Source organism: Lithobates pipiens, unplaced genomic scaffold (genome assembly GCF_037356315.1).
Source record: "Lithobates pipiens isolate NorthernLeopardFrog02 unplaced genomic scaffold, aLitPip1_a1.2 Scaffold_22, whole genome shotgun sequence".
Taxonomy (NCBI): Eukaryota; Metazoa; Chordata; class Amphibia; order Anura; family Ranidae; genus Lithobates; species Lithobates pipiens.
The window spans coordinates 208,572,196-208,600,136 of NW_027507784.1; the positions used below are offsets into that span (position 1 = coordinate 208,572,196).

General features: G+C 47.3%; 2 protein-coding genes across 6 annotated transcripts in view; one reads left to right on the top strand and one right to left on the bottom strand.

Annotated features, from left to right (window-relative positions):
* TMEM186 (transmembrane protein 186) lies at window positions 1–27,632 on the bottom strand. Of its 3 annotated transcripts, none has more exons than XM_077448841.1 (2): window positions 27,499–27,632; window positions 1–874 (listed from the first exon to the last, which is right to left on the bottom strand). In XM_077448841.1, exon 2 carries the CDS (start codon window positions 861–863, stop codon window positions 159–161), a length of 705 nt encoding a protein of 234 aa, XP_077304967.1. In that variant the 5' UTR covers window positions 864–874; window positions 27,499–27,632; the 3' UTR covers window positions 1–158. The 3 variants fall into 3 exon arrangements, with proteins under 3 accessions (XP_077304967.1, XP_077304966.1, XP_077304968.1); XM_077448840.1 differs by having other exon boundaries at window positions 1–877; window positions 27,499–27,579; XM_077448842.1 differs by lacking the exon at window positions 27,499–27,632 and adding an exon at window positions 5,840–5,993 and having other exon boundaries at window positions 1–877.
* The window catches only part of PMM2 (phosphomannomutase 2), a 119,102-nt gene continuing 118,743 nt past the window's right edge, over window positions 27,583–27,941 (top strand). For 2 of the 3 annotated variants that reach the window (XM_077448836.1, XM_077448837.1), the window contains exon 1: window positions 27,585–27,726. In XM_077448836.1, coding sequence (XP_077304962.1) covers window positions 27,661–27,726 — 66 coding nt within the window. In that variant the 5' untranslated portion in view covers window positions 27,585–27,660. Of the gene's footprint in view, window positions 27,727–27,941 lie in introns of all 3 variants that reach the window. The other variant, XM_077448838.1, reaches the window with a different exon arrangement.

Genomic DNA, 27,941 nt, shown 5'->3' on the forward strand with positions numbered 1-27,941 from the left:
TGAGGGGTGTACTCACTTTTGTGAGATACTGTATGCTTTATTTATAGATTTTACACAGCATCCAAACTTTTTGGGAAATTGGGGTTGTAAAATCACCCAGAAACCACAACAATGATCCTGACAACTGTGTCTTTTGAGATGTTAAAATGAGCAGTGAATTATTTTATTTCTCCAAATATAAAACTAAACTTTTCTTTATCCACAATCTGGCCAAAGCATGTTATGTATAATATATCTGGACTGCTGTATCTTCTGACCTGAAGGAGAACTTCCCCTTTCTGGTCTCCAGTTTCTGACAGCGCTTTCACATCTTCAACTGGTAAAAAAATATCTTTCCTTTTACCCCAAAATGTCAAGTGAGAAATCTTCAGAGTTGCTGCTTCTTGGTTTACATAAATCATCCCTATAATTCTCTGTAAATAATACGTAAGGCTATACAGCATAGCGCCAGCAAACACAGTTATTCCAGTAAAATAAAAAACAATAACCTCTGCAACTTGCCCTTGCAAATAGTAATAATAAATAGGTGGAAGGAACATAATAGTCAACATTGTCTGCACAATCTTCAGTCTGGAAACAGCCTTGCACATGCGTATTCCTGGAAACTTGTAGATCAAATGAAATTTCTTCACATCAGTCTTGGTGTCAGTAGCAGATAAACAGAATGTATTTTGGCTCAGTAACTGTTGATTCCTGTATTTAAAAGATGTGAAATGTGAAAATACATTTCCAGGTACAGCTTGAGGATTTTCTCCACATCCAGTGAAGCTGGCACTCCTATGCAATCTTGATTTCCATGTCCACAACAATATCTGTCGATTAATGGGTCTGAACCTCATGGAAAAGCCATAAAGTAGTGCCATGTTTATGGATCCTGCTAGAGAAATAACAAAACACACACATTTTGTTACCAAACTTATTCAAAATGTAAAAAAGAAAAGAAAAAGGAAATTCAAATAATTTATATAATTTAAAATTGGGATCTAGCCTAAGGCCCCTTTCACACTGATGTCCCGTTCAAGCCCGCCTGTCAGTTTTTCAGGCGGACCTGAACGGGTGCTCCATAGAGCTCTATGGAGCGTCGGATATTAGCGGTGACATGTCCGCTGACATCCGACCCGCTCCGATCCGAAAAAGTGTGACGGAGGAAAAAGCTATTTTTCCATCCGTCTGCGGATCGGATGACGACGGGCACTGCGGTCCGTCGTCATCCGATCTCCCATAGGGGAGAGTGGCGCTGTGACAGGTCCGTCCCTGCGCAGTATGCAGAGACGGACCTGTCATCTCCCTGCTCAGCGGGGATCGGCGGAGTGATCCCCGCTGAGCAAACGGATATCCACGGGGCGGATCAGAACTGATCCGCCCCGTGTGAAAGGACCCTTAGGCCCCTTTCACACTGACGTCCCGTTCAGGCCCGCCTGTCAGTTTTTCAGGCGGACCTGAACGGGTGCTCCATAGAGCTCTATGGAGCGTCGGATATCAGCGGTGACATGTCCGCTGACATCCGACCCGCTCCGATCCGAAAAAGTGTGACGGAGGAAAAAGCTATTTTTCCATCCGTCTGCGGATCGGATGACGACGGGCACTGCGGTCCGTCGTCATCCGATCTCCCATAGGGGAGAGTGGCGCTGTGACAGGTCCGTCCCTGCGCAGTATGCAGAGACGGACCTGTCATCTCCCTGCTCAGCGGGGATCGGCGGAGTGATCCCCGCTGAGCAAACGGATATCCACGGGGCGGATCAGAACTGATCCGCCCCGTGTGAAAGGACCCTTAGGCCCCTTTCACACTGACGTCCCGTTCAGGCCCGCCTGTCAGTTTTTCAGGCGGACCTGAACGGGTGCTCCATAGAGCTCTATGGAGCGTCGGATGTCAGCGGTGACATGTCCGCTGACATCCTACCCGCTCCGATCCGAAAAAGTGTAACGGAGGAAAAAGCTATTTTTCCATCCGTCTGCGGATCGGATCGGGTGACGACGGCCACTGCGGTCCGTCGTCATCCGATCTCCCATAGGGGAGAGCGGCGCTGTGACAGGTCCGTCCCTGCGCAGTGTGCAGAGACGGAGCTGTCATCTCCCTGCTCAGCGGGGATCGACGGAGTGATCCCCGCTGAGCAAACGGACATCCACGGGGCGGATCAGAACTGATCCGCCCCGTGTGAAAGGACCCTTAGACTTCTACATCTAGTGTTATGAAGTGGTTCCTTCACCCACTTCTTTCAAAGAATCATGTTATCAAGTTCCATAATGTAATGAGAAGCCTAGCCTATTCTTTGTAAGTTTATTTATCTGTAGTCTAGTTATTAACCACTTGCCCACCGTGCTATAGCTGAATGATGGTTACAGTGCGGCCGGCTAGTTCTGAGAGGCAGTAATATGATGGCCTCCTGTGACCGCGTCCGCCTGCTGTGGGCGGCACGCTCTGGTAAAGACCCAATCAACGTCTCTTTACCACATGATCAGCTGTGTCCAATCATAGCTGGCCATGGATGTAAACAGAAGTTGGTTATCGCCACTCCTTTCCTCATGCTGACAGCACGAGGAGAGAAGAGAGCTGATAACTGGCTTCTCTAAAAGGGACATGTACACTGATAATCAGTGCCCTGAATATCAGTGCAGTCCTAATAGTGCCGACTAATGCTGCCAATAAGTTACCATCAGTGTCACCTATCAGTGCCGCCTATCAGTGCAGTCTCATCAGCACATATCAATGGAGGAGAATTACCTGTTTGTAAAATTTTATAACAAACTATGAAAACGTTTTTTTTCTTCAATATTTTCGGTCTTTATTTATTTAGCAAAAACGCAGTGGTGATTAAATACCACCAAAAGAAAGATCTATTTGTGTGAGAAAAAAATAAAATAAAATCTCATTTAGGTACAGTGTTGCATTATCGCGCAATTGTCATTCAAAGTGCAACAGCACTGAAAGCTGAAAATTTGCCTGGAAGGGGGTAAAAGTGCCCAGTACGCAAGTGATTAATGTGAAATCATTATATATTCAATAGCAAATAAATGCAAAATAGACAAAATACCATTTATATAAAAAGGAATTGAAGCCTTAGGCTCAGTTCACACTAAGGTATTCCAGATCGCTGGCGAATTCTGCCCGTGATTCCGAATTGCTGCAAATTGCGAGATGCCCTTGCTATCCCTGTTGATTTGAATGGCACTCAAATCTCGGTACGATTTTGCCATGATTGTCGTCTGACAAATTGTGGTAAAATTGTGCAAACAGAATCGCAGGAAGCCTGACGCCCAAAAGAGGAACTTCTTTTGGATAACAGGCGATTTTACCGTGATTAGTTTTGGATGACAGATGTCCCACAATTCTGTTTCATGTGATTTTACTGCTATTCGTCGGGCAACAATCGGGAAAAAGCGTGCCATGATTTGGGTGTCATTCAAAGTAACAGGGATCGCAAGGGCGTCCTGTGATTTGGAACCGCAAGCAGATTTGGAACCGCAAGCAGATTCGTGAAAACTACGCCCACAATCCTTAACGCCATAGTGTGAATGGAGCCTTAAAGCTGAATTAAAAAATGTTTGGACCTTTGCACTGTAAATATACAGCGAGTGAAAAAAGTATTTGATCCCCTGCTGATTTTGTATGTTTTTCCACTGACACAGAAATCATCAGTCTATAATTTTAATGGTAGGTTTATTTTAACAGTAAGGGGCAGAATAACAACAAAAATATCCAGAAAAACGCATTTCAAAAAAGTTATAAATGGATTTGCATTTTAACCACTTAAGGACCGCCTCACCCCAATGTACGTCGGCAGAATGGCACGGCTGGGCACAAGCACGTACCTTTACGTTGCTTTTTAAGTGCCCAGCCGTGGGTCGGGAGCGCGCCGTCACCAACGAGCTCCCGACCCGGTCCTGTGCTCTGTGACCAGCGTACCCGATCGCCACTGTTGTCTCGTGATCAGGTCACATAGCTGATGAACGAGGAGAGGTCTGTGTAAACAACCCACCCCTGTGTTTCCCTGTGTGGCTGTCACCGATCGTCTCTTCCCTTTTATAGGGAAGGACGATCAGTGACGTCACAGGCCAGGCCACGCCCCCTACAATAAAAAAAAAACACATAACGTCATATATAACACCTACACTGCCCCCTAGTGGTTAACTCCTTCACTGCCAGTGTCATTTACACAGGAATCAGTGCAAAAAAAAAAAAACGCTGATCGCCGCCATTACTAGTTAAAAAAAAAATGTTTTTTATAAAAAATACTATAAAACGATCCCCTATTTTGTAAACGCTATAACTTTGGCGCAAACCAATCAATCGCTAATTTAACCAAAAATATGTAGAAGAATACGTATCGGCCTAAACTGAGGAAAAAAAATTTATATATTTATTGGGGATATTTACTATAGCAAAAAGTAAAAAATATTGAATTTTTTTCTAAATTGTCGCTCTATTTTTGTTTATAGCGCAAAAAATAAAAACCGCAGAGGTGATCAAATACCACCATAAGAAAGCTCATTTGTGGGGAAAAAAAAGGACACCAATTTTGTTTGGGAGCCACGTCACACGACCGTGCAATTGTCAGTTAAAACGACATAGTGCCGAATCACAAAAAGGGGCTTGGTCCTTTGGCTGCAAATTGGTCCGGGGCTTAAGTGGTTAATGAATTAAATAAGTATTTGATCCCCTATCAATCAGCAAGATTTCTGGCTCCTAGATGTCTTCTATACAGGTAAATAGTTGAGATTAGGTGCACTCTCTTAAAAGTGCTCTCACCTCGTGGAGTTTCAATGATCATGAGAACGGTGAGGAATCGGCCCAGAACTACACGGGAGAATCTTGTCATCCCAAGGCAGCTGGGACCATAGTCACCAAGAAAATAATTGGTAACACACTACGCTGTGAAGGACTGAAATCCTGCAGCACCCGCAAGTCCCCCTGCTCAAGAAAGTAAATGCATGTACGGGCCCGTGTGAAGTTTGCTAATGAACATCTAAATGATTCAGAGGAGAACTGGGTGAAAGTGTTGTGGTCAGATGAGACAAAAATCTAGCTCTTTGGCATCAACTCAACTCGCTGTGTTTGAAGGAGGAGAAGGAATGCTGCCTATGACCCCAAGAACACCATCCCTTCTGTCAAGCATGGAGGTGGAAACATCATGCTTCGGGGGGGGGGGGGGGGGGGGTCTTTCTGCTAAGAGGACAGGACAACTATACTGCATCAAAGGGACGATGGATGGGACCATGTACTGTCAAATTTGGATGAGAACCTTATTCTATATCTCTCACTGTTAAAATAAACCTACCATTACTATTATAGACTGATCATTTCTTTGTCAGTGGGCAAACGTACAAAATCAGCAGGGGATCAAATAACGTTTTCCCTCACTGTAAATAACCCTAATGAAGTGTGTGGCTGCTACTGCGTTAGGGAAACCTTAACTTTCATTGAGCTTGTACAGCACAGTAAGTGCTTAAACTTGCAGATCTTACTGTAGTACACCAATTATAGACAGTTGCATGTTCTGCCTCTGTTCTTTTCAGAAAATGCACAAGTGTTTTGTGATTAGAGGAAGGGAGTTTGTGACATTCATCTACAACTCCTCCATTCAAAGAATTCAACAAGTGTGTTGGAGATGCATTGCTTTAGTGTGTCAGGGTGGCATTCAAAATGAATGGCACTGCAGCACACTAAAGCAATGGATCATAGCTGTAAAATCTGTGTTGACATTTGCTTAGCTCTCAACTATTTCTCCACTTTTGGTCTGATGTATAGACCTCTACAAAAAAAAAAAAATACTATTTAACCACTTGCCCTTCGGAAGGTTCACCCTGCTTCATGACCAAGCCATTCTTATACGGCACTTACTTTAACTGACAAGTGAGCAGTCATGCGACGCTGTACCCAAATATAATTCATGCCGTTATTTCCCACAAATAGAGCTTTGTTTTGGTGGTATTTGATCACCTCTGCTGCACAAATACGGTGTGACAAAAAGTACTGCAACGACCGCCATTTTATTCTGTAGGGTGTTAGAAAAAAAAATATTATATAATTATATATATTATGTTTGGGGGTTCTAAGTCATTTTCCAGCAAAAAAATAAATAAAATAAACTATTTTAACTTGTAAACAACATGTCTGATAAATAGACCCGGTCTTAAAGTGGTTAAAGTACGCAGTGCCATATTGCAAAAAATGGCCTGGTCATGAAAGAGGAATTGCAGTCATCTCACATAATTTGTAATTATTATTATTATAATAAAAACATCTTTGCCATTCTGAAGCTTCCCTCCAACCACTTTGCATACCATTTTATATATACTGTGATTCTGTACTTGCCAAATATGCTGCAGAAATCTCCCTCCATTAAGTCTGGCTGCATCCATTAACTGCGGGCAGCTGAAGCTGCTGTCTGATCACTTCCTGGATTTACACAGAGGCACACCTTCAGCTCTGCAGCTCTCATTGGGCATCTTATGACTCACCCCCCCTCCTTTCCTGGCAAACTCTCACGAGAGTGAGAGAGAGCTGTGTATGATGTCATAAGCCTAGGCTTTTTACCAGACAAGAAACAGGAAGTGGGCTGTGGCAGAAGATTTAATAGATGGAAAAATTACAGTTATGCTTTAAGGGGGTAAGTCCTTCCGGGGCTGAAGTGGTTAATTTTCTCTACAACTTTATCCCTGACCTGACTGGTGTGTTCCTTGGCCTTTATGATACTGTTTGTTCACTAAGGTTCTCTAAAGCCACGTACACACGTAGCGGTATGTCCGACGTACTTAGTCTGGCGGACTTCCCGCCAGACTGTCCGTCGGACTTTCCGAACGGGCTACTTGCCCACACACGGCACTTTTTGAGCGGACTAATACGGCGTACTAAGTCCGCCGTACTATCAGCCCTACTTTTGAAATAAACGGACTCGCCCACACACGCGGAGGAAAGTCCGCTCATTTCGAGCGCGTCTCCAGGTAGGCGGGGCCCGCGAAGGAGACGTCGCTGGCCCCGCCGCCTGGTATGGACTTAAAGGGGATCCCCAATGCCGAAAAAATTCACCTTGTCCCCATGTTGATGAGGACAAGGGCCTCTTCCCGACAACCCTGGCCGTTGGTTGTCGGGGTCTGCGGGCAGGAGGCTTATCAGAATCCGGGAGCCCCCTTTAATAAGGGGGCCCCCGGATACCGGCCCCCCACCCTATGTGAATGAGTATGGGGTACAATGTACCCCTACCCATTCACCTGTAAAATAAAAGTACAAAAAAAACACAACACACGAGATAAAATACTTTATTGCACAGCTCCGGGGGTCTTCTGTCTTCGGGGGTCTTCTCGCTGGACTCCTCCGCTATCTTCTTGTAGCTCTTTTGCTAGCGGAGGAGTCCGGCTTTCTTCCTCGCCGCCGCCCTCTTCTTCCGACTTCGGGGGTCTTGTCCCCCTCTTCGGTTCTTCTGCCGGGCCACCGCGCCTTCTTATAGCTCTTTTACAGGCGGTGGCCCGGTCTTCTGTCGCCGCCGCCTTCCGTTGTTCTTCTTCTTCTCCAGGAGATGTTGACTCGACGATCTCTCCGGCCGCAATGCCAGGGACGCGCTGCGCTGCCACTTATATAGGGACAATCTGCAATCGGGCTTCCGCCCGGGTCATGGAACAGAAACAGCTCTCCTCAAGATTTGGGATGACGCCCTCGAAGCAGCAGATGACGGAGAGCCGTGTCTCCTCGTACTGCTAGACCTAAGTGCAGCGTTTGATACAGTAGATCACAATATTCTACTCGTCCGCCTCACAGAAGTAGCCGGAGTCCAAGACATAGATCTCCATTGGTTCGCGTCCTTCCTAGGAAATCAGTCACAGACAGTGAAACTAGGAAAATTCCTCTCCGAAACTCGGGCAGTCACCTGCGGAGTCCCTCAAGGCTCTCCGTTGTCACCCGTTCTCTTCAACATTTACATTCGCCCACTCCTTCAAATCATCAGATGCTCAGATCTCTGCTTCCACTCTTACGCTGACGACACGCAACTTTATTTCCGGATCAATGGAAAAAAAGATCACCAACAACTTGAAAACTGCCTCAAATCAATAGAGGACTGGATGACCACCAACTCCCTCCAGTTGAACCAATCAAAGACAGAGCTTCTTATCTTACACCCAAATCATAAGCCCGCAACCAAAACCTCCTGGTCTCCACCAACCGTCTTTGGGCAGACTATCTCCCCAAAGACCAAAGCGAAGAGTCTCGGGGTTATTTTAGACGCACAAATGTCAATGGATGCGCAAATAGGATCTGTAGTCAGTCGATCTCACCATCTACTGCGCATGCTTCGCAGACTCATCCCTTTTATCCCAAAGAATGACAAAGCAGTGGTAGTTTGAACAATCATTAATTCAGGACTGGACTACGCAAACTCGCTTTACATAGGATTACCACAATATCAACTTGCGCGATTACAACTGATCCAAAACACGGCGGCAAAGCTGATAACAGGAAAAAAACCCTGGGAATCCATTTCTCCTTCACTGAGGAGCTTACATTGGCTAACCGTAAAAAATCGGATCACATTCAAGACCCTTTGCCTCACCCACAAATGCGTGCATAGAGAAGCTCCGCAATACCTAATGGAGAAAATAAATCATTACACACCAAACCGCAGTCTTCGATCAGCCAACAAAAACCTCCTCCTCGTGCCCAAAGCCCCGGAAAAATCCAAGGGTGATCGGAGATTCGCTGTCCAAGGGCCTCGGCTATGGAATGCTCTACCAATCAACATCCGCCTGGAAGAAAATCACCTGGCTTTTAGGAAAAAACTCAAGACCTTCCTCTTTTAGCAGATGATCAAAGCTCGCCACAGCGCCTAGAGGCGATTCAGTTCGCATTGTGCGCTATATAAGTATTTCATTCATTCATTCATTCACAAGGGGCGGTGCCACATGGCTTTATGTCACATGGGTTGGTGTCACATGGTGACCCCGCCCCCTTACGATGTCACAGTCCCCATGTGACATCAACCCATGTGACATAAAGCCATGTGACACCGCCCCTTGTCCCTATACAGTGGTGTGAAAAAGTGTTTGCCCCCTTCCTCATTTCCTGTTCCTTTGCATGTTTGTCACACTTAAGTGTTTCGGAGCATCAAACCAATTTAAACAATAGTCAAGGACAACACAAGTAAACACAAAATGCAATTTGTAAATGAAGGTGTTTATTATTAAAGGTGAAAAAAAATCCAAACCATCATGGCCCTGTGTGAAAAAGTGATTGCCCCCCTTGTTAAAACATACTATAACTGTGGTTGTCCACACCTGAGTTCAATTTCTCTAGCCACACCCAGGCCTGATTATTGCCACACCTGTTCACAATCAAGGCATCACTTAAATAGGAGCTGCTTGACACAGTAAGGTCCACCAGAAGATCCTTAAAAGCTATACATCATGCCGAGACCCAAAGAAATTCAGGAACAATTGAGAAAGAAAGTAATTGAGATCTATCAGTCTGGAAAGGGTTATAAAGCCATTTCCAAAGCTTTGGGAATCCAGCGAACCACAGTGAGAGCCATTATCCACAAATGGCGAAGACATGGAACAGTGGTGAACCTTCCCAGGAGTGGCCGGCCGCCCAAAATTACCCCAAGAGCGCAGCGACGACTCATCCAAGAGGTCACAAAAGACCCCACAACAACGTCCAAGGAACTGCAGGCCTCACTTGCCTCAGTTAAGGTCAGCGTTCATGCCTCCACCATCAGGAAAAAACTGGGCAAAAATGGCCTGCATGGCAGAGTTCCAAGGAGAAAACCACTGCTGAGCAAAAAGAACATCAAAGCTCGTCTCAATTTCTCCACAACACATCTTGATGATCCCCAAGACTTTTGGGACAACATTCTGTGGACCGATGAGACAAAAGTGGAACTCTTTGGAAGGTGTGTGTCCAAGTATATCTGGCGTAGAAGGAACACTGCATTTCATAAAAAGAACATTATACCAACAGTAAAATATGGTGGTGGTAGTGTGATGGTCTGGGGCTGTTTTGCTGCTTCAGGACCTGGAAGACTTGCCGTGATAAAAGGAACTATGAATTCTGCTGTCTACCAAGAGATCCTGAAGGAGAATGTCCGACCATCTGTTCGTGTACTCAAGCTGAAACGAACTTGGGTTCTGCAGCAGGACAATGATCCTAAACACACCAGCAAGTCCACCACCGAATGGCTGAAGAAAAACAAAATGAAGACTTTGGAGTGGCCTAGCCAAAGTCCTGACCTGAATCCTATTGAAATGTTGTGGTATGACCTTAAAAAGGCCGTTCATGCTCGAAAACCCTCTAATGTAACTGAATTAGGACAATTCTGCAAAGATGAGTGGGCCAAAATTCCTTCAGGACGCTGTAAATGCCTCATTGCACGTTATCGCAAACGCTTGGTTGCAGTTGTTGCTGCTAAGGGTGGCCCAACCAGTTATTAGGTTTAGGAGGCAATCACTTTTTCACACAGGGCCATGATGGTTTGGATTTTTTTTCACCTTTAATAATAAACACCTTCATTTACAAATTGCATTTTGTGTTTACTTGTGTTGTCCTTGACTATTGTTTAAATTGGTTTGATGCTCCGAAACACTTAAGTGTGACAAACATGCAAAGGAACAGGAAATGAGGAAGGGGGCAAACACTTTTTCACACCACTGTATAAGTGGCAGCGCAGCGCGTCCCTGGCATTGCGGCCGGAGAGATCGTCGAGTCAACATCTCCTGGAGAAGAAGAAGAACAACAACGGAAGGCGGCGGCGGCGGCGACAGAAGACCGGGCCACCGCCTGTAAAAGAGCTATAAGGCGGCGCGGTGGCCCGGCAGAAGAACCGAAGAGGGGGACAAGACCCCCGAAGTCGGAAGAAGAGGCCGGTGGCGAGGAAGAAAGCCGGACTCCTCCGCTAGCAAAAGAGCTACAAGAAGATAGCGGAGGAGTCCGGCGAGAAGACCCCCGAAGACGGAAGACCCCCGGAGCTGTGCAATAAAGTATTTTATCTCGTGTGTTGTTTTTTTTTGTACTTTTATTTTACAGGTGAATGGGTAGGGGTACATTGTACCCCATACTCATTCACATAGGGTGGGGGGCCGGTATCCGGGGGCCCCCTTATTAAAGGGGGCTCCCGGATTCCGATAAGCCTCCCGCCCGCAGACCCCGACAACCAACGGCCAGGGTTGTCGGGAAGAGGCCCTTGTCCTCATCAACATGGGGACAAGGTGCTTTGGGGTGGGGGGGCCGCGCGGCCCCCCCATCCCCAAGACACCCCCCATGTTGAAGGCACGCGGCCTGGTACGGCTCAGGAGGGGGGGGCGCTCGCTCGCCCCCCTTTCCTGGCCGGCCGGGTAGCGTGCTCGGACAAGGGTCTGTTGTGGACTTGGGGGGGACCCCCACGCCGATTTTTTTCGGCGTTGGGGTTCCCCTTTAAGTCCATACCAGGCGGCGGGGCCAGCGACGTCTCCTTCGCGGGCCCCGCCTACCTGGAGACCCGCTCGAAATGAGCGGACTTTTCTCCGGGCGGGAAAAGTCAGCTCATTTCAAAAGTACGGCAGACTGGCATACACACGGCCGGATTGTCCGCCGAAATGCGAGTCCGGCGGGAAGATTGGTGTGCAACACGGCATTCTAAGTCCGCCGTACTTTCGGGTCAAAAAAGGATGCCGGAGGCTACACACGGGGGGATTGTTTGGCGGACTTGAGTTTGCCTGACTTTTCCACCGGATTGTTTGATCGTGTGTATGCGGCATTACAAACATCTAAGGGCTTCCCAGAACAGCTGTATTTATACTGAGATTAAAATTACACACGGGTGGACTCTATTTACTAATTTGGTGACTTCTGAAGGCAACTGATTCCACTAGATTTTAGTTAGGGGTATCAGAGTAATGGGGGCTGAATACAAATGCACGCCACACTTTTCAGATATTCGTTAAAAAAAAAGTGAAAACCATTTATCATTTTTTTTCCACTTCACAATTATGTGCCACTTTGTGTTGGTCTATCACGGGAATCAACAAACTTTCTAAAGAAAGGGCCAGTTTACTGTCCTTTAGACTTTAGAGGGGCCAGACTTTGTCCAGTGGGAGTGAACAATGCCTGATCTTTGGTATTAGGGGGAGAAATAGTTGGCTTCACTGGGAGGAACAGTGCCCCATTGTTGGTGGCAGGAATTATACCCCATTATTGGTGTCAGTGGCAGGAATAATGCCGCAAGAGCCGCAGTTTGGAGACCACTGATCTATCACATAAAATCCCAATAAATACTTTTTCAAGGCACTGTACAAAAAAAATTAGGGTAAAATAGGATTTTTGTACTCACCGTAAAATCCTTTTCTCTGGAGTTCATTGACGGACACAGCTCCTTTAAATCTTGACAGTAGGGTTATCACGCCACCTTCAGGAGAGGACTAGGCAGAACATGTAACACGTGTAAAAACAGTAAGGCCGCGTACACACGGGCGGATTGTCTGTCCAACTTAGTCCGCTGAACAGTGTTTCAGCGGACAATCCGCTCGTGTGTGGGCTTCAGCGGACTTTTTCAGCGGACAGTCTGACGAACAAAGTCTTACAGAATTTCCGTAAGACAGTCCGTTCAAACTTGGTTTTGTCCGTCCAAACTTGGTTTCAGCGGACAGTCCGCTCGTGTGTAGGCAAGTTGGACGGACTAAGTATGGCGCATGCTCAGAAAGGGTTTACACGGCCGAAGGTTGCATTGCAGTGTATAGGACGTCGTTTTTCTAGTCCCGTCGTACGTGCTGTACACGTCATCACGCACGCTTTCAGCGGACTGTCTGCTCATCGTGTGTGGTCAATTCCGTTCATGCAAATTTTGAACGGACTGTCTGTCGGATTGTCTGCCGAACTTAGTTGGGCAGACAATCCGCCCGTGTGTACGCGGCCTAAGACTGCATAGCTCCGCCCAGGGGCCAGTCCCTCTGGCTATAACCCATCAGCCTGCTTCCTGCAGCTCAGTACGTCAACAAGCAGTACAACGTAAAATAGGAGGGGTGGGTGCTGTGTCCGTCAATGAACTTCAGAGAAAAGGACTTTACGGTGAGTACAAAAATCCTATTTTCTCTTTCATTCATTGACTGACACAGCTCCTTTAAATCTTGACCGTAGGAACGTCCCCAAGCAGTGTCAAAACGAGGGGTGGAAACGACAACAAATAACTTCACCCACAACTAGAGAAACGCCTCAACAGAGGACTTGCCATCTGAAACGGTCGCACCAGAACTTGCAACCAACGTATGCATCAAAAATGGGTTTACAACAAAAACATAACTTTTTTAAAAAAAAAAGAAAAAAGCGTAAATTGCAACTTTTGCTACCAAAGCAAGCAGCCGAAGATGCGCTTACATCAACTTAGTAGAAATTTGTGAAAGTATGAATGGACGGCCAAGTCGTCGCCTTATACACCTGGGAGGCAGATGTTTGATGTCGGAAAGCCCAGGAGGTCCCAATTGCCCTGGTGGAATGGGCCTTGACAGGAAAGGGGGCCAGATGCCCCTTCAAGGCGTAAGCCGGGAGAACGATCTGTCTGATCCACTGGGAAATGTTGGTCGACGAGACGGCCAGACCTTTTTTCGGACCAGTCACCGAAACAAACAGAGTCTGACTTCTGGAAGGGAGTCGTAGCAGACATATATACCCTCAGAGCCCAGACCACGTCCAGGCAATGTAGGGTAACTTCTTTTGGATGTGTCGGCTTAGGACAAAAGGCATGACAATAAAATGTCCTCATTGAGATGGAATGCTGAAACCACTTTTGGAAGAAAAGAGGACGTAGCACCGTCTTATCTCTGTGGATAACCATATATGATGACTTGCAAGACAAGGCCGCCAACTCAGAAACCCTCCTGGCAGATGTACAGTGCCTTGCGAAAGTATTCGGCCCCCTTGAACTTTTTAACCTTTTGCCACATTTCAGGCTTCAAACATAAAGATATCACATTTTTATTTTTTGTGAAGAATCACCAACAAGTGGGACACAATTGTAAAGTGGAACGGAATCTATTGGATAATTTAAACTTTTTTAGCAAATAAAAAACTGAAAAGTGGTGCGTGCAAAATTATTCGGCCCCTTTACTTTCAGTGCAGCAAACTCACTCCAGAAGTTCAGCGAGGATCTCTGAATGATCCAATGTTGTCCTAAATGACTGATGGTGATAAATAGAATTCACCTGTGTGTAATCAAGTCTCTGTATAAATGCACCTGCTCTGTGATAGTCTCAGGGTTCTGTTGAAAGCGCAGAGAGCATCATGAAGACCAAGCAACACACCAGGCAGGTCCGTAATACTGTTGTGGAGAAGTTTAAAGCCGGATTTGGATACAAAAAGATTTCCCAAGCTTTAAACATCCCAAGGAGCACTGTGCAAGCGATCATTTTGAAATAGGAGTATCAGACCACTGCAAATCTACCAAGACCTGGCCGTCCCTCGAAACTTTCAGCTCAGACAAGGAGAAGACTGATCAGAGATGCAGCCAAGAGGCCCATGATCACTCTGGATGAACTGCAGAGAACTACAGCTGAGGTGGGAGAGTCTGTCCATAGGACAACAATCAGTCGTACACTGCACAAATCTAGCCTTTATGGAAGAGTGGTAAGAAGAAAGCCATTTCTCAAAGATATCCATAAAAAGTCTAAGGTTTGCCACAAGCCACCTGGGAGACACACCAAACATGTGGAAGAAGGTGCTCTGGTCAGATGAAACCAAAATCGAACTTTTTGCCCACAATGCAAAACGATATGTTTGGCGTAAAAGCAACACAGCTCATCACCCTCAACACACCATCCCCACTGTCAAACATGGTGGTGGCAGCATCATGGTTTGGGCCTGCTTTTCTTCAGCAGGGACAGGGAAGATGGTTAAAATTGAGGGGAAGATGGATGCAGCCAAATACAGGACCATTCTGGATGAAAACCTGTTGGAGTCTGTAAAAGACCTGAAACTGGGACGGAGCTTTATCTTCCAACAAGACAATGATCCCAAACATACAGCAAAATCTACAAAGGAATGGTTCACAAATAAACGTATCCAGGTGTTAGAATGGCCAAGTCAAAGTCCAGACCTGAATCCAATCGAGAATCTGTGAAAAGAGCTGAAAACTGCTGTTCACAAACGCTCTCCATCCAACCTCACTGAGCTCGAGCTGTTTTTGCAAGGAAGAATGGGCAAGAATTTCAGTCTTTCGATGTACAAAACTGATAGAGACATACCCTAAGCAACTTGCAGCTGTAATCGCAGCAAAAGGTGGCTCTACAAAGTATTAACGTAAGGGGGCCGAATAATTTTGCACGCCCCACTTTTCATTTTTTTATTAGTTAAAAAAGTTTCAAAAATCCAATAGATTTCGTTCCACTTCACAATTGTGTCCCACTTGTTGGTGATTCTTCACAAAAAATAAAAAATGTATATCTTTATGTTTGAAGCCTGAAATGTGGAAAAAGGTTGAAAAGTTCAAGGGGGCCGAATACTTTCGCAAGGCACTGTAATAGCCACTAAAAAGATAACTTTCTGGGAAAGCGTCAACAAGGGAATCTCCCTGATGTTCTCAAATGGCGGTTTCTGAAGTGCCTTGATCCCATGGTGGTAAGGGTGGTCGAACCGAAGGGACTACATGCTGAACCCCTTGAACAAAGGTGCTTACTAATGAGTGAGACGTAAAGGAGCGTTGGAAAAAGACAGCAAAGGCCGATATCTGTCCCTTGATGGTGCTTAAGGCAAGTACTGGAATCCCCTCGGCCTCCACTCTGCGTAGCAGACGTGGTAACAGTTTGAGTGGGGGAAAGGCATAAATCAGCCGATACTGCCCCCACGCAGCCACCAACGTGTCTGATGCATCCGCCCAGGGGGTCTCTTCTCCTGGACACAAACCTCTGCACCTTTTCATTGAACCGAGAGGCCAAGAGATCCATGTATGGTGTGCCCCATTGCAGGCAAAGAAGCCTGAATACCTCCGGATGCAATGACCATTCTCCTGGGTCCAGCATCTGGTGACTTAGGTAGTCCGGGTTCCAGTTTTCTATGCCCGGGATGTAAATGGCCGTTAAGGCCGGCACATGTCGCTCTGCCCACTGGAGGATGCGAGCCACCTCCCCTGCTGCAGCTGAGTTCCTTGTTCCTCCTTGATGGTTGACAGCCGTGGTGTTGTCTGACTGGATCCTGATCGGACGCCCCTATAGCCTTGTTGACCATGTGGAGAGGCATAGCCTGATCACCCGAAGTTCGAGCACATTGCTCGGCAGCTGGGATTCTTCCCGTGACCAAAGGCCCTGGGTTGACTGTACCCCCAGCACTCCACCCCAACCGGTCAGGCTGGTGTCTGTTGTGATGACTGTCCAATGGAGAGGAAGGAACGATCTCCCGGACCGAAGAGCCTGAAACCTCAGCCACCAGAGAAGAGAATCCCCGACTACTTGGCTCAACTGAATCTGGCGATCCAGGGATAATGGAGATTTGGCCCATTTTGACAGGATTTCCTTCTGCGAGACTCGAGTGTGAAATTGGGCGTACGGTACCGCCTGCAGAAGTGCTGCGACGACCACCTGCAGCTCAACAACTTCACTGCAGCTCGGAGAGTCTGCAGCTTGTCTGAAAGGAGAAAAACTCTCGCTTTCACGGAGTCCAGCAATAAGCCCAGGTACTCCAGGCGTTGAGTTGGCATGAGCACCGACTTTTTTAGGTTCAGCACCCAACTCCTGTAGAGTTTGCATGGTGATCGCCACATTCTCCTTTAATTCTGAGGCAGAAGCTGCTCTCAGAAGGTCGTCGTCTAGGTAACCCAGGATTGCGATCCCATGTTGCCTTAACAGCGGCAGAATTGGAGCTAACACTTTGGTAAAGACTCGGGTGCTGACGCCAGGCCAAAAGGGAGAGCTACAAATTGGTAGTGCTCTTCCCCAACTGCAAATCGCAGAAACCTCTGATGCCTGAGGTATATGGGTATATGCAAGTACGCGTCCTGGATATCCAGAGACGCCAGGAAGTTTCCCTGATGGAGCGTAGTGACCACGGAGCCAACTGATTCCATTCTGAACCTTTGTACTTTCACAAAGCAGTTGAGGTCTTTCAGGTCCAGGATTGGACGTACCTCTTCCTTTTTGGGGACTACAAACAGATTGGAATATAATCCCTGAAACATTTCCAGCTTCAGAACAGGCACTTCAGAACATCACCCTGCGTATGAGCTGGTCCTTTACTGCTCCTAACAGGGCTTCCCAGTGAGCCTGGAGTAAAAGGTATGCTGGAGGGAAAAAAAATCTGTTTGGTGGATCTTGTAGCCCAATGAAACCAGTTCGCAGACCCAATGGTCGGACAGCAGCGAGGTCCACCGAGCTGCAAACTCCCGAAGGCGACCCCCCCGCCTGACACTCGTGCGGTAGCATTTTTGCTCGCAGGCTTGCGAAACCAGGGACGATTTTGTCCTTCAGCAGATGCCCTGTCGGACTGGGAGCTCTTATCTGTCATCCCGGTGCGGGCAAAAAAGCCTTTTCTGAGCGGAAAAGGGGGGCCCTTGCCTACGGCGTGGCTCCTTACCCTTCTTGGACTGTAATGTACTCTTCCCACCTGTAACATTCTTAATAATGTCGTCCAACGAAGCTCCAAATAGCTTCTCACCAAGGAAGGGCAAATCCCCATAGCTTTTTTAGATGCCTGGTCCCCAGACCAGCACTTTAGCCAAATCAGGCGCCGTAGCACCACTGCAGATACTGATGCTCTAGAGAACTGGAGTACTGTTTCCCAGTCCGCATCACAGACATACTTAAGCACTAACACTAACTGGTCTGCTAATTCTACGCTGACCGGGGAGACTGTTGCTTCTCCAATTCACGGTGCAATAACTTTGCCCACTCAGTAAGTGTCTGCGACACCAAGGGCGTGGCCAGTACAGGTCGTAATGCTGACCCCACTACCGTAAACATGGACCGGGCCACTGCCTCGGCTCTCCTGTTGGCAGGGTCCTTGAATGCAGGAGTCCCTTCTACCGGAATCGTGGTTACTTTATTTAACCTGGATACTGGGGGGTCAATGACAGGAGGAGCCGTCCATTTTTTAAGGAGGCTCTCCTCAAAGGGGTAACGCACCGCCATTATTCTTGGAACTGAAAAGGCCCATTGCGGGCTTCCCCATTCCTTGTAGATGAACTTATCAAAATAAGTCAAATACGCAAATACCTTAGGTGCACGGGTCGGCTTACAGGGCCCAAAAGGGACCGACACCTCAGCAGAAGATACTGCTACATCCTGTATCTTCAGGGTATCCCGCACAGTGGTGATAAGTGCTCCTAGTAGCGCTTTTTCCTGCACTGACACGGAATCATCCTCACTGTCCGAACAGTCTTGGTCTGCATCCTCTGACATATCAGAACAGGGGCAACCAGTCATCGCGGGGTCCAAGTCTGAATCAGAGCTTTCCCCAGAGGATGGGGGGGGGGGGGGCAGGGGGTGTTTTTTACCCCCTTGCACCCACATGCCGCCTCCACCCTGGCAACAAATGTTTCCAGGACCGCCGACAAAGCGTCCATAGGCACTGCATTGTTTGCAGGTGAGCCGGTTGCAACTACAGGGATATCTGGGGAAGAAGCGCCATGCTCACCCACCTTGCCTGCCACACTTGGGGACCTAGGGGAAGGTACACAATCCCACCCTCCTAGCTGCTCACAGACTGAGGGGCCTAACTGAAGGACTCACCACCCTGACCAAGTGCTGCGCTGTGCTGCTGCTGACCGCTGTGTTCTGTGCCTAGTCACAGGTGCCCAGAGTGAAAAAGCATGCTGTTCTGAGGTAAAACGAGCCAGCACTGGAGGTAAAACCGTGCTGAGGCTACAAGAAACCCATGCTCTGCATAGAAACGCTAGCACATTTCTGAGGGAAATTTTACACAGGCACCTCACACACAGAGAAAAGGGGCAGAAAGACAAACAGACACAAACAGCCAGTGCAGCCCCTGCCAAGGTACAGAGCCCCCCCTGGATGACCCCCGGCCCAGGTACATACACCGCACCTCATGCCCAGCCATGCAGCAGCCCCCACAGGGGGAGGAGGGAAAAAGGGATGGGGAGAGAGGAAAGGGAGAGTGAAAGACCCCCTAATCGACCTCACAGGGAATGCCCAGCTAGAGCTGCACGATTCTGGTTAAAATGAGAATCACGATTTTTTTGCTTAGAAGATAGATTACGATTCTCGTGGCGTAACATCATCTTTCACATTAAAACAAAAAAAATTGTGCTAACTTTACTGTTTCTTTTTTTTAAATTTATTGAAGTGTATTTTTTCCCAAAAAAATGACATTTTATTCCCTGGGGTCTCTGCTAGGGCTGAAACAACTAATCGATTAATCGGCCAGTAACAAAATGGGGTTAAGTTAATGAGTCTGATGATATTTACCAGATTGACCCTTTAATAGTATATCTCTCCTCTAATAGTATATACAGTACATGTCCTCTAATAGTATATACGGTATATATCCTCTAATAGTATATACAGTACATCCCCTCTAATAGTATATACAGTATATCCTCTCTAATAGTATATACAGTATCTCTCTCCTCTAATAGTATATGCAGTATATAGCCTATACTAGTATATACAGTACATCTCTTCTAATAGTATATACAGTATATCTCTTCTGTCTGTTATTCTCAGAGTGGATTAGATATTTTGCTCCATAACAATATAGTTGGTTATTTATATTTACCACTGCATATAGAGATATTTAAAAATAAATTGCCTTTTTTTAAAACTTTACATATTAACTAAATTAGACACAAAACCTTTTTTTAAGGTTATTAACCAATTAATCTAAACAATAAATTGGCCAACTAATCGATTATGAAAATAATCGTTAGTTGCAGCCCTAGTCTAAAATTATTTATATATATATATATATATATAAATATATATATAGTAATTTTCTAGCAAAAAAATAGGATTTCACTGTAAAATCCTTTTCTCTGTAATTCACCGACCGACACAGCTCCTCTCTGTAACTAAATGGGTTTGTTAGCCAGCCATTAGGAGAACTAGGCAAAAATTGTAACACAATACACAGAACTTTAGTCCCGCACCGGGGGGCGGACCCTGTGCTAACAACCCTCCCTGCTGCCCAGGCAGAACTTAGTACGTCAACAAGCAGTATAACGTAGAGAAAAGGAGGGGTGGGTGCTGTGTCGGTTGGTAAATTACAGAGAAAATAATTTTACGGTGAGTATATATTCACCGACCGACACAGCTCCTCTCTGTAACTAAATGGGACGTCCCCAAGCAGTGCCAAAACGAGGGGTGGAAAAAAAACAGCATTAAAACTTCATCCCCCATGGCAAGTGAGAACTAGTGAAACTAAACCCACAAAAAAACAGCAGTGTACAGAAAAAAACACTGCCATATAACCGGGCCTTCTCAATAGGAGAGGTCCCCAACACCGCAACCTTTTGCAGAAGTAATGCAATGGTGCATTAACAAACAGTACTGCGTTTTTATCGACCAGGAAAAAATCTCAATTGCAACTACACGTCCGCCTGGAAAACTTTGCAGCCAAAACAGGCATCAGCCGATGCACTGACGTCTACCTTGTAGAACTTGCTAAACGTATGGACAGACGACCAGGTCGCCGCCTTACACACCTGAGCGAAAGACGCTTGGTGTCGGAAGGCTCAAGACGTTCCGGTTGCTCTTGTAGAGTGGGCCGTGACTGGAAAGGGGGGCACCTGCCCCTTCAAGGCGTAGGCTTGGACTACAATCTGTCTGATCCACCTGGAAATGGTGGCCAACAAGTGGACCAGCCACCGAAACAAACAGTACGTCTGACTTCCGAAAGGGAGCCATGGCAGACAAGTACACCTTCAGAGCCCTAACCACATCGAGAGCGTGAAGGGCCACCTCTTTGAGGTGCTTCGGCTTAGGACACAACGATGGTAATACAATGTCCTCATTCATATGAAAACCTGAAACCACCTTCGGTAGAAAGGACGGTTGCGGACACAACACCACCTTATCCCTATGGATGACCAGATAAGGCGACTTGCATGACAAGGCTGCCAATTCTGAAACCCTCCTGCCCTATATGATGGCCACCAGAAAGACCACCTTCTGTGAAAGGGCCAACAGGGGAATCTGCATGATATTCTCAAACGGCGGCTTCTGAAGCGCTGACAACACCAGGTTCAAATCCCATGGGGGTAACGGTGGATGCACCGGAGGGACTACATGTTGTACCCCCTGATCAAAGGTACTCACTAATGAGTGAGACGCCAGGGGTCGCTGAAAAAAAAAAAGACAGCCAGGGCTGAAATTTGCCCCTTAATGGTGCTCAATGACAATTTCTGGTCTACTCCTTGCTGAAGAAACAGCAGGATCCTGGATATAGAAAAGGAGTGCAGATGTCACCCTTTCTCCTCACACATGGAAATGTAGGCCTTTCAGGTACTATGGTATATCTTCCATGAAGAAGATTTTTGCGCCCTCAGCACAGTTGGAATCACCGAGTCCGACAGACCCCGGTTCCTCAGCACCTGGCTCTCAATAGCCATGCCGTTAAAGCCAGCGATGGTAAGGCCGTGGCGTTGCCCTGAGCCGACTGAATCCCCATTACTCCACCCCAGCCGGATAGACTGGCGTCCATAGTGATCACCGTCCATTTCAGAGGAAGGAGCGATTTTCCGGACTGAATCACTGGGGACCTCAACCACCAGATCAGAGAGTGCCTGACTGGCTGGCTCACCTGGACCTGTCGATCCAGGGACAACGGAGATTTTTCCATTTTGTCAAAATCTCCTTCTGCAAGACTCTGGTGTGGAACTGGGCATAAGGTACTGCCTCGAAGGAGGCTACCATGAGCCCCAGTACTCGCATGCAAAAGTGGAGCGACGACCACTTGCGGTTCATCAGTAGTTTGACCGCAGATCTGAGAGTCTGCAATTTGTCTGAAGGGAGAAAAACTCTTGCTTCCCTGGAGTCCAATAGCAAACCTAGGTACAATCACCGACTTCTTTAGGTTCAACAGCCACGCAAATTCTCGCAGAGTCTGCATGGTGATTGCCACATCTTCCTCTAATTCTGAGGCAGAAGATGCTCTCAGGAGGAGATCGTCTAGGTAACCCACGATTGCGATCCCGCGTTGTTGCAGCAACGCCAATACTGGAGCCAGTAATTTGGTAAAGACTCGGGGGGCTGATGCCAGGCCAAAGGGAAGAGCCACAATCTGGTAATGGGCTTCCCCGACTGCCAAACTCAGAAATTTTTGATTCCAAAGGCATATCGGTATGGGCAGGTACGCATCCTGAATGTCCAAAGACAACAAGGAGCCCCCTTGATGGAGTGCAGCGACTACCGAGCGAACTGATTCCATTCTGAACCTCTGCAATTTTACAAAGTGATTGAGGGCTTTTAAGTCCAAGATTGGACGTACCCCTTCCTTCTTGGGAACCACAAACAGATTTGAGTAGAACCCCTGGAAGCGTTCCGATTCCGGAACTGGTACAATCACCCCCTGATTCAGCAAGTCCCTTACTGCCCCTAGCAGGGCCTCCCGGCGAACCGGGGATGCGGGTATGCTGGAGGGGGAAGAATCTGTTTGGCGGCCAAGAGAGAAACTATCTTGTAGCCTGTGGAAATCAGGTCACAGACCCATTGGCCGGATAACCGGGAGGTCCACCGGGCTGCAAACTCCCGAAGGCGACCCCCCCCACCCGATACGCGGGTGGGGGCAAACTTTCATGCAGTAGCACTTTTGTTCACAGGCTTGTTAGGCTTGCGGTTCCAGGTACGCTTTTGACCGTCCATGGATGTCCTGTCGGGCTGGGAAACTTTTGTCGAAGCACTGGGCTGACGAAAAAGCCACTTGTGAGCGGAAAAAGAGGGCCCTTGTCTGCGGCGTGGCTCCTTAGCCTTCCTGGCCTGTGGGAGTAGTGTACTCTTACCACCTGTGGCATTTTTAATAATGTCATCCAACGAAGCTCCAAAGAGCCGGTCGCCAAGGAAGGGATGATCCGTCAGGGCTTTTTTGGATGCCTGGTCAGCAGACCAGCATTTAAGCCAAATCAGGTGCCTCAGCACCACAGCTGACACTGAAGCCCTGGATAACAGAGGGAGAGTATCCAGGGCCACGTCACAAACGTACTTAAGGCCTTGCACTAGTTAGTCTGCTAGTTCCACGCAGACAGGGGAGGAGTTTTGCTCTCCCAATTCGCGGTGCAAAAGTTTTGCCCACTCAGTCAGTGTCTGTGACACCAGTGCGGATGCCAGTACTGGTCCCACGGCTGACCCCACTACCGTAAACAAGGAACGAGCCACTGCCTTGGCCTTCCTGTCCATGGGATCCTTGAATGCAGGAGTCCCCTCTCCCGGGATTGTGGTTACTTTATGTAACCTGGATACTGGGAGGTCCACGACCGGAGGAGCCGACCATTTCTTGAGAAGGCTTTCCTCAAAGGGGTAACGCACGGCAATGTTTTTGGGGACTGAAAAGGTCCTTTGCGGCCAACCCCATTCCATGTAGATGAACTTGTCAAAATAAGCCAAATATGGAAACACCTTAGGGGAACGTGCTGGCTTGTGGGACCCAAAAGGGGCCGATACATCAGCAGAGGGATCCGCTGGCTCCTGGATATTCAAAGTATCATGCACAGCTGTGATAAGTGCGCCAACAAGCGCTTTGTCGCGCCCGGACCTGGACGGGGAATCATCCTCACTGTCCGAATGGTCCTGGTCAGCCTCGTCTGATAGATCAGAGCAGGGGTCACCAGCTGCAGAAGGGCCCGAGTCTGCATCAGAGCTCTCCCCAGAGGATGGGGGGGGGGGGGGGGTAGGGGCCTTTTACGCGCAAAGCCTCTATTTTAGCAACAAATGAGTTAAGGACCGCCATCAGGGTGTCCATGGGCACATCGGCATCCGCAGGTACCCCAGTTGTAATAGCCTGGATTTCGGGGGAAAAAAACACCAGTTTCTGAAGCCATGCTAACCCTACCCTGTCTGCCACCTGCAAGGGGACTTAGGACAGTGAAGGTCCCACCCTCCTGCTGCTGCCGCGTGGGGGGGGGGGGGTGCCTAGCGCCAGACTCGCCACCCTGAGGCGTTCTGTGAATGTTACTAGCCCTGCCTGTAGTCCCTAGGAGGTCACCCAGTTGCAGAGTGAAGAAACTGTGTCGGCAGCAGCTGTATAGAAAAGCGGTGAAACGATCTGCAGAGCTTGCACTAGCGTTCAGGGAAGAGCCATCCAGCGTCCTGTATACACAGTGGACACAGGAAACAGCATGTGAGAGCACATGTAAAGCTGTCACAGGAGAACTGCGGTGAAAAGAGCGTTCGGGCTTCAAAAAAATGGCCGCCAATGCAACTAATAGGAAAATCCTATAGAAAATGGCTGCTGAGGCTCACAAGGGGAACCTGCTTTGCCCACAGTCAAAATGGCTGCCGGGCAGCGCCATAAGGTGACAGGAAAAAAATAAATCACAGAACAGTGCTGCCTGCATTCAGCAAGGGGCCGATACATCAGCAGAGGGATCCGCTGGCTCCTGGATATTCAAAGTATCACGCACAGTGCTGCCTGCATTCAGCAAGAACACCTCCACAGCCACCTTTTGGGACCCCCCAGACCGGGATCAGGACCAACGCTAGCCGCACAGAGCCTCTTACAGGTGAGAGACCCAGCGAACCACACACACACGCAGCCACCCCCCGGAGGAGAGATAGGGACGTGGGAGAGAAGAGAAGGAGGTGAGGCGGCCCCCAAATCGACCTCCCAGGGAATGCCCAGCTGCTCACCCCACCGAAGCAGGGAGAGCCGTACTTACCAGTCCTGAAGAGCTGGGAGACATTCCATCACAGACCTATTCCTGCGCAGTTACAGGGTGGCTGCTGGCCCGGTATACTGTGATCTAGACATCAGTAGCCTGGTCTCATGTATACCCCAGAGCATTGAAGCTCACCGACCACCTCTGGAGCTGAGGTATGTCGTGGTCTGCCGAGCCTTAGCTGCGGCCTGCACACGCTCGATGGCCGGACCGGGGAGACTACAAGGATAACTTAACCAGCCTGTCACCCAGCTGGCAGTTGATATAAGATCCCAGGATCTTTCATCTTGCGCAAAAAACATCAAACCTGCATCAAAAAAATGGACCAAAGAGCCCGCAAGGGTTCCTAGGTCATTCTCCTTAGGCACTAGGCAAAATAAAACCCCTCCTTTTCTCTACGTTATACTGCTTGTTGACGTACTGAGTTCTGCCTGGGCAGCAGGGAGGGTTGTTAGCACAGGGTCCGCCCCCCGGGCGGGACTAAAGTTCTCAGTATTGTTTCTCCTAATGGCAGGCTAACAAACCCATTTAGTTACAGAGAGGAGCTGTGTCGGTCGGGGAATATAAGAGAAATATTGATTTTAACTTAAGAAACAAGTGTCAGAAAAAGATTTAGACTTTAAGTGGTTAAGCTGCCTGCATTTACACTGGTTGAAAGCTTGGCAGACTGTCCAGATTATCTGTTTACACACAGAAGTTCTATCCCTTTGATCTAAGAAGTAAGCGTTAGTTACAACGTTTCAAGTTCTAAACTTGGCAGATTGCCGATGCTTTCTTTTGACAGCAAGTGAACAGATAATCTCTCCACTTGTTTATATGAAAGAATCGCCTACTCTCAGCGGGAGAGATCATCAAGGGGGGTGAATCGAGATTGCTTTTTTTTTAACGATTAATCGTGCAGCTCTAGGCCCAGCTGCTCTATCCTGCCGAGGCAGGGAGAGCTATACTTACCCGTCCAGTTGGAATAGCTGGACGCATTCCATCACAGACCCATCACCTGAGCAGTATGGGGTAGCTGCTGTCCAAGGCACACTGCGAAACAGACAGCAGTAGCTTGGTCATATGTGTGCTCCGGAGCATATAGCTCACCAGCCGGCCCTGAAGCAGAGGGGGCATGTAGTGGCCGACCCAGCGCGTAGCTAGGGCCTGCTCAAGCTTGATGGCCAGGCTGGGAGACTACAAGGATCTACATTATCTAGCCTGTCACCCAGCCGCCTGTTGATAAAAGATAATAGGATCTAAATCTTCTCCTTCACTAGGCAGAAAAAAACTGAGCTGCAGGAAGCAGGCAGAGGGGTTTTAGCAATAGGGACCGCCCCCTGGGTGGAGCTATGCAGTCTTGCTGTTTTTACATGTGGTACACGTTCTGCCTAGTCCTCTTCTGAAGGTGGTGTGATAACCCTACGGTCAAGATTTAAAGGAGCTGTGTCCGTCAATGAACGAAAGAAATATTGTTGTTTGTTATTCAATAAACACTTCCGGACCGCACACATATACTGCAACAGGGTGGCCCAGCTGCGAAAACCGACGTACCTGTAAGTCGCTCTGTACATTAGGACTCGATGTCCACCAGCCACCCATGATTGCGGTACAGAGAGGCAGGACAGGATCTGCCAATGTAAACAAGGCAGATGCCCGTTCTGGCACGGGGGAGAGAGAGAGAGATTAGGAACAGCAATCTCTCTCTACTCCCAGTCAGTACGTCCCCCTGACAGTTTGAAAACACTTCCCTAGGGAACACTTAACCCTTTGATCGCCCCTAGTGTTAACCCCTTCCCTGACAGTGCTATTTATACAGTGAGATCAGTGCATTTTTATAGCACTGCATTGGTGTCACCGATCACCAAAAAATGTCACTTAGATGTATCCGCTGCAATGTCGCAGTCCTGCTAAAAACCACTGATCTCCGCCATTACTAGTAAAAACAATAAAAGTCTATAAATCGTTCCCCTATTTTATACACACTATACCTTTTGCGCAAACCAATCAATATACGCTTTTTTGCGATTTTTTATTTTTTTTTACCAAAAATATGTAGTAGAATATGTATTGGCCTAAATTGATGAAGAAATATTTTTTATATATAATTTTTTTTTTGGGATAATACATAGCAGGAAGTAAAAATATTGGCTATTTTTTTCAAAATTGTCACTTTTTCCATTTATAGCGCAAAAAATAAAAACTGCAGAGATGATCAAATACCACCAAAAGAAATCTTTATTAGTGGGAAAAAAAGGACATCAATTTTGTTTTGGTACAGTGTCGCACAACCGCGCAATTGTCAGTTAAAACGACACAGTGCCGTATAGCAAAAACTGGCCTGCTCATTAAGGGAGTAAATCCCTCTGGGGCTGAATTGGTTAAAGTGTATTTGCAAAACTGCTACACATAAACTGCATGAAAAAAAAAAATTTGCAGCAATCGCCATTTTATTCACTTGGGTCTCTGCAAAAAAAAAATGAAAAAAAAGTTGTATGTTTGGAGGTTAGAAGTAATTTTTTTTAGCAAAAAGGGTTTTGTTTTTTTCTTTTCCATAACTACTTTTCTATTATACCTGCTTTTCAAAATAACAGATTGAAAGGTTATTGAGTATAATGCATTTGGCACATACAAGTCTGCATAAAAGAGCTAGGAACTCGGTGTAAAGGACAAAGGTGTCATTCAAAGTTGAATATAGTCACGAAATGTGGGGCCAGCATGATATCATAGTCATTAGAAGCAGCACATTTCTCACCTCCTCCGACACCCGCACACCGGAAACGTCCCTCGCAACACGTACAGCTGTATTTCCGAGTGGCGTCCACACGTTACTTCCGGGAAAGGTCATGTGACTAGGAAGTAATGATGTGGCCGCCCTTCATTCATTACCCTGAAGAAACACAGAGTGACAGCAGAGATGGCTGATCGGGGGAGTACGCTGTGCCTGTTTGATGTGGACGGGACTCTGACAGCTGCCAGGCAGGTACCTATATTCACGTATGGGGGGAGCTGCAGTTCTGAGTGTGGCATGCTGGGGCTTGTAGTTCCCGTGCAAGAAGATACATTTCAGAGACTGGGCGAATATTTTCAATTAGTTACCTGATAAAACACAAATGGCCGTACATTTCATCTTCTTCTTTTATGCATTTTAAAATATATTTCACTATAATGCTACTTTTGAAAATGACATCCCAGATG